Raw genomic sequence first — 12,010 nt, 5'->3', positions numbered from 1 at the left:
GGTCTGGTTCAGAGCTGGTCAAGTTTAGCTTCATGCAAGCATTCAGGTTTTCTTCTGTTAATCTTGAGTGCAAATAGTTTTTGATGTGATTCAAGTGAGAGAATGCCTGTTCACACCTATAGGTGGAGCCAAACATAGTTAAGAGAGCACAGCTAGCATTCTGCATTGTGCTGTATGTAAGTGGACGTTCATTCCAAATTTGCAGAATCTTTGTGCTGCAATGTCATTAAGTCCGTCTGTTTGTGCAGTTTTGCGCTTTGCTGATCAAGGCTTTCCAGAGCAAGGCTTTCCAGATTTTAAATTTAAAATGTGAAACTTTTCAACCCAAATGTCTGACTCCTTGAAGTCAGCAACTTCCAGCTCAAAATTTCAGAGTGAGATGCCCAGAATCACCGTCAAGTCCAGTGCTTCCACATAAATTTCATAAACGAACAAAGTGCTGTGTCTGTGAAAGTCCACAAAACAAGATTTAAACGACATTAGCAGATCAGGTGTAAATGACACAAGCTGATGCAGATCTAGATTGTTGCTAGGATCCTATACCATGCATGAATCTCTAAACATTTGTAACAGCTCAAAGTGAGTCAGTCTGCCAGTCTCAGCATCTCTGATGAACAGATTCAATTTGGATTCAAATACAAAAACTGCCTGCTGTAGAGAGAGGACATGTTTCTTTGCCCTTGAAGTTTAAGATTAAGTTGAGTCAAATGACCTATAATGTCAATAGGATACAAAAAGGGACGTTTGACAAAAGAGCAACAAATCCATTGCGTTTACCCATCATGCTGGGTGCACCGTCAGTACAAACTGAAACAAGCTTCCCTAACTGTATGTGTTTCTGGATAACAAAATAAATCACAGTTTTAAGTATGTCTTTGCCTCTTGTTTGATTTTTCATAGGCAGAACTGCAGACATTTCTTCTCATACTAAGTTGTCACATTTTTATATATATATATATATATATATATATATATATATATATATATATATATATATATATATATATATATATATATATATATATATATACGTGTCTTATGTACGTACATCACAGACATCCACTGACTCAACCAAAGCAAAGGAAAAACATGTAGCAGAACTTATATTTTCTATTTGGTGCTTGTCAAACTGTTCGCCATCTATCTGCAGGTAAAGGCATATCTTGTATGTGCTGCAAGATTTTGTCTTTGTTGAGGAATTCTTCAAATAGCTCTTTGGCTATATTAAGCATACAGCTCTTCACATACTCGCCATCAGTGAAAGGCTTACCTTTGCAAACGATCTCTAAACAGCCTGCGGAACTTGCTGAATGAAAATTTCCTCCTTTATAATACCATGCCAGTAGTTTACTCTGCCCTGCTTTCATTTTTCTTTGCAGCTCCAGCAGGTCTTTTTCCGTACTTTACCATCTGGGTATTTCACTGCAAATGCAGCATGTTTTGTCAAGAGATGTCACTGTATATTCGATTTTTTATTTAAAGCAAGTTATTCACTACATATGAGACAACGTGGAAATCCTGACTTCTCCACAAAGGCATACATATACAGTTGCCAACTTTGCATTTATTCAAAACTGGACACAGACTTAATTAGTGTGGTAACTAGTTCTTATTCAACAAGCTACCTCACTGACCAGAGCTGCTTTTCTGACAGCGACAGACACGTATGCCATGAGACTAATGTTTTATTTAAATACATCTTTACAAATGTAATTTATAAATATATTAAAGTTGACAGACTATCACAGAACCAGTGAGCTTGCTGCACAACATAGACACCACCTCCCCCTCTCTTTGGCTGCTAGCAATATCTATCTTTACAGCGATTTGCTGAAAACAACTGAATGGCAGCACATATTAAATTATGTACCTATCAAATCTAAAATTATGCTGCTAATTGTGGTGACGTTAATTTGTCCAGCTCTTTTGGTGTTTTAGCAACAGCAATTGATAATTAAAGGCACAGCAGCCAGTCACAAATTTGCACCACCCGGTGGTGGCCTTTCATGACGTTGGCACTGAGTGTTAACGTGCAACGTGTATCCGGTTTATCAGTGTACTACAGAACCGGACAGCAAGTTTAAAAAACAGACTATCCGGTCTAAAACCGGACAGTCAGCAACCCTACGTACATGTGAGTCCATTCTGACTGAAAAGAACAGTTTTCCTCATCCGACTTATTTCTTTTTTTAAAAAATGAAACTAAAAAGCACTACATTACACTTCAAAAATGAAAAAAAATGCAGTAAAAGCAAGGTTACAGATTGTGACTCGTGTGCATATTGCTTGTTGTCCTATCTCTTGACCAATCAAAACACAATGAAACAGACTCCAGGAATACAAGCACCAATAAGAGCAGCAGGTAGGTGGATGTAATAAATAAATAAAGCGTCCCGAGTTGGTCATTTGTAGATTTGCGATGACACTAATAGTATGTTTAATTAATTGTGTTTTTTGCTTTTGTGTATGTATATATTTGTGAATGACTTAACAAGACTCGAGAGCCATATTTGGTTACTTGAAGTGGCGAGCCATAGGCTGCTGACTCCTGGTTTAGGAGATCCAAACAGAATCATGTCATTATTCGCTGCAGTTTTCCCATTAATAGATGACCAGATTAAAATAAAAAGACAAGGGCGAAACTGGAGTTTCAGCAACAGCCCAACCTAACCACCTTTCGGCAGTGCATACCAACGGTAACAGAACCATGAAAAAATAAACTACCTAATTTCTCAGTGGGACCAGGCTCTTCCTCTTCTTCCTGTGCACCCCGCATCTCTTCCAGAAAAGCGCTTTCTCCCTCCTTCCCTGGCGATGCCCTTCCTGCTCTCCTTTCCTCCTTGTCTTTATTGCTGTTGGCGCTGGTACGAGGTTTACAGGCTCCCTTGTTCTTGGCAGCAGCTGTTGCTGCTTTGACCAGGGCAATCCAATCCTGATAATAAAAAAATAAAAAAATACATATCTATATATACACACTGTTACAGTCAGAATATATCTACACCTATATCATCAGTAAGATAAAACTGTGCCTTTCCTTGACAATCACAAAACTATTGTAGTATGAGAAAGTTGCTATTATTTTGTCAGTAACAAATATGAAAACCACAAATGAAAAATGATCATAGTAAGTTCTGTGTCAACATTGAGATAATGCGGATATGTGTATGCCCCCGTTGAAAGGTTTACTTTGAAGTGTAAAAACACTGGTTTTACTAATTGCTATAGCATTATACCTTTAGAGGCACAGGTATGATCATTCTACTTTGTGTTCTTATTACATTGCCCTTGCAAATCGTTATACATCGCTGATCATGTGAAAGCCATAAGAATATTACACATATGGCATATAAATAGATGATATTCATTAATACAAAACATTTACTGTACTTTTTCGAGCATACAAAACCCAACACTTGCTACATTTACAGAAGATTTGTTAAAAAGTAGCTGTTTAAAGCTGGAGTGTCCCATAATCAAATTCAATTTTATAAACAAAATAAATAAATAACAGAATTCCTTGGTGTTACTTTTTTCTTCAATAGCTTACATGCCCAAAAGTATGAACACAAGGTCCCCACCTAGCCCTTGAGGCAGGAGTGTTAGCTAATGTTTTTGGTTTTTGATGAGAACGCTTTACAGAAATACCTATAGAAGGTAACAAGCAATACATTTAAAAACTATATGGGACACTACACTTTTAAAGCATTCTCTAAACGATCACCCCTTGGAGACGGCCAGACTGGTATAATAAGCATGCTCCGGGTCTACTACGAAAAGCAAAAAGGGGCGTCACTACCCAACTCTGACCGCTCCAAACCAACATCTCAAGATCCCTGCAAATACAGTTCATTGAGACAGACATGCTGAAAGGCAGATTAAAGAAAAACAAGCAAGGCATTTTACCTGCTCATTGTTATAGGCTAACTAGAGCTCTGGGAGATGGATACTGTGTTTTAGTTTAGTTTTTTACAGGCAAGAAGATGATGACACTGTCTGAACCTAACTAGTACAAAAGTTTAAACAAATGAAGAAATAACTTTTTTTGTTTGTTTTACTTATGAAATAAATCTCTAAAGCAATTAATTTCCCTACGTAAAAATAAGAATATGTCGTCTGATATATTACAGTAAAGAATATATATGCCAAAATAATATTATCCAATATATAAATTCTGGTAACACTTGTAAATTGGCAGTTTATTACATTTACTCACAATGATAGCCCACACATTGAAGAAAGTGTAAGAACAACTCCTCCTTTTATACGTTGCTATAACATCCCTTTGCATTGCTGAACCATTTGCCACAGGCATCTAGATGAAGGTCTTCTACAATATTTTTCTACAATATTCTAGGACTACCACCATGAGTAAAATGTTAATGAAACAAGTACTAAGTAGCAGTAATTTGTTTTATCAAGTAAAATCACAGCATTATATTCCTTGTAAAGTAATTACTGCTTGAATCATTGGTGTACAGTCAGCACTCACATATCCGACCCTATAAAGTTCTGACTTCAGTGACGGTTATACGCGTGTGACCCATATCTGATTATTGCATTTTGGCCTATTCCAACCCTTGGCTGTTTTTCAGGGAACACAAAAAAGATACAATATCAAAAATATATAGCTGAAAGGACTGATTTAAAATAAGTTGGCTTCCATTTACATATATGGTATTGCTTTTGTTGGTACAGTACTATATTTTCAACAGCAGTATTTTAATACAGAAACAATATTATTCTGAAAATATCACTTGCCAAAAGAGATGACAAGTGAACTGTAATACAGTACATACTTTTAAATCTAGTACGTATTGTAGCAGTATGTAAAATTCCTCACTAACGACCGAACAGCAAAATTAAATCCAAATGTTAAGCACAGAACTGCATACAATGTAAAAGGTAATCCAATTTAGCAAAAGATAAAAAATAAATAAATAATAATACATTTAAAAAAAAAGATTCCAGAATTAAAATAGTATCCAAAGTCAGTATTCAAAATTGCTGAATATAGAGCTGGATAAGGCCCTAATGTCACAGTTCACTTGCAAATGAAAATGCACAAAAACAACAAAAGATCACAGATTTAAAAAAAAAAAAAAAAAAATATATATATATATATATATATATATATATATATATATATATATATATATATACACACACACACACACACACACACACACACACACACACACACACACACACACACATATATAATCACAGTATCTAAAACTCTGTCAGCTGAAACTGGAGGAAGCCCTTGTGTAAATGCACAATAAAAACAGACTGATTCAGCATGCGAGAGAAAGTAAAAAAAAAAAGTGAGCTGTGACAGATATCACAAAACTGGTGACGAGGTCGGAAATAGCATGTATATAATGGGGATTGATTTTATTCTTAATACAAGGTCGGTACAACACGACTGACATGTATCTGGGTAACGGATATCCGAGTGCCAACTGTACAACTTGTATGTCCAAGAACCATAAAGAAATTACAAAATGTGTGTCTGAAACAGGACTATTCAATGTCTGTCTGAGATTGTTGCAGTGGTTTAGGGGAAGTCAGCAATTCTATCCTGCACTCCTTCCCTGCATCATCCTTCACATAAAATTCAGCAATGCCCTGACGCATGTTACCTTCTGAAAAAGAGGAAAAGGGAAAATAGAACAGTCTTTGTCAATTATAAAATGCCATCAAGACTTCTAGACTAGGGTCTTCTACTACAGGAGGTACAACAAAACAACAGTACAGGTAGCCAACAATTTATGCAGGATCACTATAGAGAAAGTGTTGTTGGGGCACAGTGATTATGGGGTTTTAATTGAAATAGATTAAATAACCTTGTAGTGCAGGATTATGAAACTCAGCTTCCACAATCCCCCATAAATTAAGGCTTGTAGCATCTTTAGAGGAATGTTTGCTCCCTCGTGACACATACTATCCTTGAGAGCCACTAGATTGGTAGGAGCTGACCGAAGGCCCATGATTTCATAATTCCCCACATGCAGGTTGGAAGGGCTCAAGGAGAGAGAACTGAGAACCATCAGTTGATCACTCAGATTCAGCCCATTGTTAACTAACATCTCAAGACATCAATGCCTGTTTAGAAATATTTTATTCTGGGATGTTTAAATAAAAAAATTATGAAATCAACACTTTCTTTATAATGCTCAAGTACATAATTTGTCCAACCCACTTTCTGATTTCTAAAGCTCTGGGATAAGACAAGTATCCCCAATTTTAAAAACCTCAACTGCTGGATACCGGTATAAAGCCAAGTACAGAAGCAGACTCTCATGTAGTTAGGGCTGTACCTCTGTACCCATAATATAGAAAAGTGCTGTCTCTGAGGATTACTAAATATTAGTAAATATCAAAGTCTACTCTTCCTAGTTTTAGAAATTACTGGATACACCAAGTTGCTTAGTTGGTTAAGTAAAGCTTAACAAACTGCAGCCCATGCATTTAAAAGACAGAACTTCAGAGAATAGAATTGTTAAAAACAAAATACACCCTATTTAGTAACCTGTGGTGAATCCTGAATCACAGCTGTCAACCATATGTAGCATGAAGTCATGGAAAAGCATGCAATGACAACTAGCATGAAGTCATGGAAAAGCATGCAATGACAACAAAACATGTCATTTTTCAATATGCAGTGCCACCCCATGCAAAAAAGGGTTAAAAGTAACTTGTATATAAAGACCACCCGTCTATAACGACCACTTAAATGGTTATATGTTGGTCATTAGGAGCAGTCTGGCTATATATGCAGTTATGAAGGATAACAGAAGGTCACAACAGAAAGATGTTTTTTTGATCTAGCCTACCTGTCCTTTTGCATCTTCAGGCATTGATTTGATATGCATTCTTTTCACACAGCGAATGACTCCATCATAGAACTGTACTGTGTAGGTACCTGAAAACCAGAACACTAATATTAACCACAGCTTTTGGAATACATGTATAAGTACACATATAGGCCAAAGTTCATTCCAGAAACTAAACATTCTTAAACTATTTTACTAAGTTTATTTCAGTTTTACAGAAACTAAAAATAAGTAAATACATTAAAATGAAAATAGCAACAACGGTTTTAAAAATACTACAGTGGTGTTTTCCCACAGTAAACTTGAATTCTGATTAATTTGCTGATGCCAATTTACATACCTTCCTTGCTAACTGATTCTACCTTAGCAGGGTAGTAGCGACAATCTGTCCAGCGAGCTAATACTTCTTCTCCGGATCTCAAAACCTACATGACATCAAGAATCTTATCAGAACCTTTAGTTTGATGAAAAGGAAACCTAACAGCTGTTTTGCGTAAAGTCACAAAAGATTACTAAACTGTGCAATCAGTCGAGCAAAGCAAAGCAAGCTTAAATAGGCCACATACTTGTGTTTTTAAACCATAAACAAACCCAATAGCTTTTGCAAATAATGAGAAAAAGCCAGGGTTGACTGATTTAAATCAAGTTGATTTAAATAATTTTTAAAAAATCATTGATTTAAATAATTTTTGCAGTTACTACCTATTGTATATAGTTTCTCAAGGAAAAGACATGAAAAGCATGTTTTAAAAACCTTTTATTAACACAAACATCTTAAACACTTACTGTCTATAAACTAAAACTCTTAGGGCTGTATTCTGATCACAGCGCAAATACAAACGAACGACAGTGGCGCATAAATGAAGATGTAAAAAAAATAAATACTGCACTGAAATGGTATTGTGAAGACATGTCTTGCCCCGTTATAGCGGGCCTGCCCCATCATAAACATATTGCCGAAGCGATTCTGATGACAGTGCAGTGGGGTCCCAAACATACAATTGAGCACTGTGTTAAGACCCACTGAAACCAGGTTTATTGAGTGGTGCAATCAGGAACTTCAAAAATTGAATACATTATAAAAAGCAAAGCAGTCCTAAGTAACAACTGTGTGTGTTTGGACTGACACAGAAAGAGGAAATCAAAGAAAGAAAAGTAAAAGAGAAGAATGACTGGGATGAGTGAGGGGGATTTTTCTCTGGCGTATTCCATCGCTAAAATCTAATAGTTCACATTTAGAGGATGCCACAATGATAAATAATTTGCTTTATTTATGTATTCATTTAAGATTGAGTAATTTAGTTTGGTATGTAACTATTCACAAACCATCATTTCCAACAACCTTAAATTTATAGTTTGGTGGTACTGGAGAGCTACAACTATGGTACTACAAAAAAATGTCCATAATTAAAATAAATAAATAAATCATGACCCTTTCCACAAATGCCATCCCTCTAATATCTAGAATGTGTGTATGTGTGTAGTGACTGAATTATATTTGTGACCGTTTGATAATTTTAGAAGGTGACGAATACAAGTAGTTAAATATCCAATTGTCTGTATATTTGGGGTGTCACTGTTATACTGGAGTATATTACTTGTTTTGATTGCTGTAACTCTGTTTGGTCCTCAGTGCTGGCTGTACCTCCAGGATGCTCACGGAGACGAGATGCTCTCATCTCACTGAGACTCTCCTGGTAAAATATGTTTATAAAATATTGATTAAAATTGGTAAGTGGCTAGAGCCAATTTGAATAAAGCACTCTAAATAATAATAATAAAAAATCAGTTCAAATCAAATTAAATTAAATAGTTAGATTTATTGTTAATAACTGATAAATGACCCATTTATTTGCAGGTGCTATTCCATTAAGGCTAAGGACAACGGGTCTTATTAAATAGAGCCTGCTAATATAATCTGGCAGTACAATGGACCTGCTTCACACGTGAATACCTCAGTATGGTTCAGAAGGTTCTGCACTATTAGTGGTGCCACATTTAAACCCAAAAAAATATGAAAAAAAGATAAAGGTTCCACATATTAAAGACACAATAGACCATATTTAAAATGTTTTACACACAAATTTACTTTTTTCTTCTGTAAAAGGATAATCAAAATGGATTCAGTGACATATTCTAAAAATACTCCTTCAATAACAGATCCATGAAAAGAAAGAAAAGTCACTTACAGACTGTTCCTCCTCCTCCTCCTGAAGTCCTTCTTTCCGCAGTACTGGTCGTTCAAATGGACGCAGCCGACTGCTGTCCCAAAAAATCCACTCATCGTATCGATGACTCCAACGATCAAAGTGGACTAGCACCTTCCCCTCCTCATAATCAATCTTTTCAATACGTGAAGGATACCTGGTGGGGGTTTCATATCATGTCTTAAACAAAAGAGGGATGCAGTCCTCTAAGTAGCAAGTCCAACAAATCTGCCTCACTTGATATGAGCAGGAGACCTAGGTGCATGGGAATTGGTAAATGAACCTATAGTGGTGAGCTTACTGTAGAAAAAAATGTGTGTCATTTTTGGAAAGCCATAAAGCCTTTTTCTCATGCGCCTGCGACCTGAAATCGCTTGGGGTCGGATAATGTTGAAAAATGTCAACATTTGCTGCATGGTTGCACGCTGGTAACCATCAGAGTAAGACTTTGAAGAATTTTTAATAGAAAAAGTTTGTAAACATCCACATTTAAATAACCCCTCACTTCAAGAATACAGAGATGCCCAAAGAACAGAAACAGCGTGGGTGTTTACTGGCAAACAGATAGAAAAGGACTGGAGAGAATGTAAAGTCTGATGGAGAAAAATGATTGATAGATCTGAGAAGAGCAAGAACATGCTATATTTCAAGGGTTGAGGCAGAAGCGCGTAGCCACACTGCTGTGAATTGCCAGTGGCTATGTGCAGTGTGACCGCAAGTCTTTCTGACATATCGCATTCATCTGGGACAGAAGTATGAATCAGGATTTAGTTAGTAGTCAGTTAAAGTGACACCACAATATGCAAAATGGAATGGAATGTCTGCTGTAAGAAAGAAAAAAAACACAAAAGTGAGATTATGCTGGCTTAGCTGGTGTGCACATACTGCTGCACAGGAAACAGACAATAACAGGGAACAGAGAATAACAGGCAGCAGCTTTGGGAGAAGCTGCAGATCAGCTTTATAGGGAAAACACATTACTAATGCTATGCTATAAAACACACACGATCATCTCAAAGCTGCTTGCCATCTTCTCAAGAGTAGGTAAAAATGTACCAATTTCCAACAATATTACCTACAGCTAACTACAAAGATCTGGAGAGAAATATAGGACCTGTTTTTCATTTTAGTTGCAGTTATTAAGCTCTGAAAATAAAGCCAAAGCACATTTTATTATCTACACCTGGGGATGAAGTGGTGATGGTATTGTGGATGCCGCAGTACACTGTGTGTCACACTACAGGGTTAATGTGCAGTATCGCAATCTGGGGTCTATGGAGTATGTCTGTTAGCCTGTCATATTTTTACATATCATCTAGAGAAACTATCTTAAATAAGAGAACTGGCATCTGGAAATATTATGGAGGCATCTGTCTGCCTATGTCAAACTCACATTCGTACTTGTGGGTACAGTGAATGTAGGCCATGGGAGTTTACTTGCTCATGTTACTGATTTTGTATTTACAGTAGTGGTGTGTGGGATGTATGTCAGTGTCGCCTCAAATGCAATTGAAGCCTAAATTAGGTTGCTTCATTCTCATTGCTCAGAAAATAACGTATAAACACTGACAGAATAATAGTCCAAACTGCTTTCGAAACAGCCATTCCAGTACTTATACAATATTTTTCTTCACCATTTTTGCAGGTAGTCCTGAGCTTCCACACGAGCATCGACCTCAAAGGTGATTCCTGGACGATTAGGGGGCTTCTTGCTCATCTTCACCTTCTGACTGCTTTTAAAGATTTGGGTTTCTTATTATGTCTGTAAAACGAAGAGGTAGGTTTCAGAATATATAGCAACAGCACGTGCTTTTACATATAGTGTATTCAAAACCCTACGTTGCTTAATAATAATAATAATAATAATAATAATAATATCCAAACTCTAAACGTATAGATAAACATACGGCATGTATTCACCATTCAAATGTAAAAAAAAAAAGCAATTGGAAGATGTTTACTATATCTTCAAATTGAGCCAACAACGCAACAGAACGTTAAAATAACGCCAGACCTGAAAACAAAACGTGGTTTGATGTGCAAGTAAACAAAAACGCGTTGCTGGGTTACAGGTCTGCGCTCTAAACTGGGCTTCGCAGTTCAAACCCCATGTCCACAGCCTGCTTAAGTCATGCGATTTACTTTCAGCAACGGCCTCTCTGTTTGGTTGTAGTTGTTAGTTATTTTTGGAGCAGTTAACATAACAGCAGGGATTTTTGAAAACATTAACGGAGCATTTTACAATAATAAGTGCCATGCAACTGTATGTCACTAATTTAAAAACAGCAAGAGTTATCACAAATGTCATAGCACTTCTGTTTAGTTTGAAGTAAATATCTGTAGTAAATAAATTCGAATTTGGTTATAAACCAGATTTACCAGTCAATTGCAGTGAACAATACATTTCAGCACATAATAAACGCATATGATTTAACACGTTTGAATGCAATGTCATATAGAACAAAACAAACATTAAATACAACTTAATACGTGAACTGCTGAAATAATTGTTATTGCGGGCCCAAGCGTTTTTATTCTCGATTACTTTTCGAGCTCCAATGTTAATCGTTTATTTTAAACTGCATAACTGTATTATTCAAAACATCCGAATGGTACCTTTAGTGAACAATTAAATGATGTACCTTTAAATACATACACACAATTTCAGATGAAAACTAAGTCTTTCCCATTCTCCAGCTCTCTCTGCTACTTTAACCCTCTCCCGAACCCAAACACTGTTACGTCAGCACGTACGTAACCCTACGGCGTCGAAGCCAAACAGGGAGCAGACATCATGGTCACGTGTTCTGGGATTGTTGTAATAGTATTACTAGTTTTACACACTTTGGTAAACGGTAAGTTAAAAGCCCTTCGAAGGTAAAATGTCTGTATTATTTTGTAGAAATATACGTAAATGTTAATATTTATATACATTTTTTTTTTTAATTCCGAGAAATATTTACTTCT

At 36.3% G+C, this 12,010-nt stretch overlaps 1 protein-coding gene across 8 annotated transcripts in view; it reads right to left on the bottom strand.

Annotated features, from left to right (window-relative positions):
* The window catches only part of LOC121315147 (PHD finger protein 20-like protein 1), a 28,635-nt gene extending 16,858 nt beyond the window's left edge, over positions 1-11,777 (bottom strand). For 2 of the 8 annotated variants that reach the window (XM_041249108.1, XM_041249113.1), the window contains exons 1-8: positions 11,686-11,775; positions 10,678-10,805; positions 9,026-9,200; positions 8,435-8,530; positions 7,177-7,261; positions 6,837-6,925; positions 5,643-5,645; positions 2,725-2,932 (exon numbers count right to left, since the gene is read on the bottom strand). In XM_041249108.1, coding sequence (XP_041105042.1) covers positions 2,725-2,932; positions 5,643-5,645; positions 6,837-6,925; positions 7,177-7,261; positions 8,435-8,530; positions 9,026-9,200; positions 10,678-10,760 — 739 coding nt within the window. In that variant the 5' untranslated portion in view covers positions 10,761-10,805; positions 11,686-11,775. Of the gene's footprint in view, positions 1-1,270; positions 1,544-2,724; positions 2,933-5,642; positions 5,646-6,836; positions 6,926-7,176; positions 7,262-8,434; positions 8,531-9,025; positions 9,201-10,677; positions 10,806-11,685 lie in introns of those variants that run through there. The other 6 variants (XM_041249109.1, XM_041249110.1, XM_041249111.1 and 3 more) reach the window with 6 other exon arrangements.
* Positions 11,778-12,010: the final 233 nt, after the last annotated feature.

The sequence above is a fragment of the Polyodon spathula genome, chromosome 4 (genome assembly GCF_017654505.1).
Source record: "Polyodon spathula isolate WHYD16114869_AA chromosome 4, ASM1765450v1, whole genome shotgun sequence".
Taxonomy (NCBI): Eukaryota; Metazoa; Chordata; class Actinopteri; order Acipenseriformes; family Polyodontidae; genus Polyodon; species Polyodon spathula.
The sequence above is the reverse complement of the archived record's forward strand: the minus strand, read 5'-3'. Positions and strand labels throughout refer to the sequence as shown.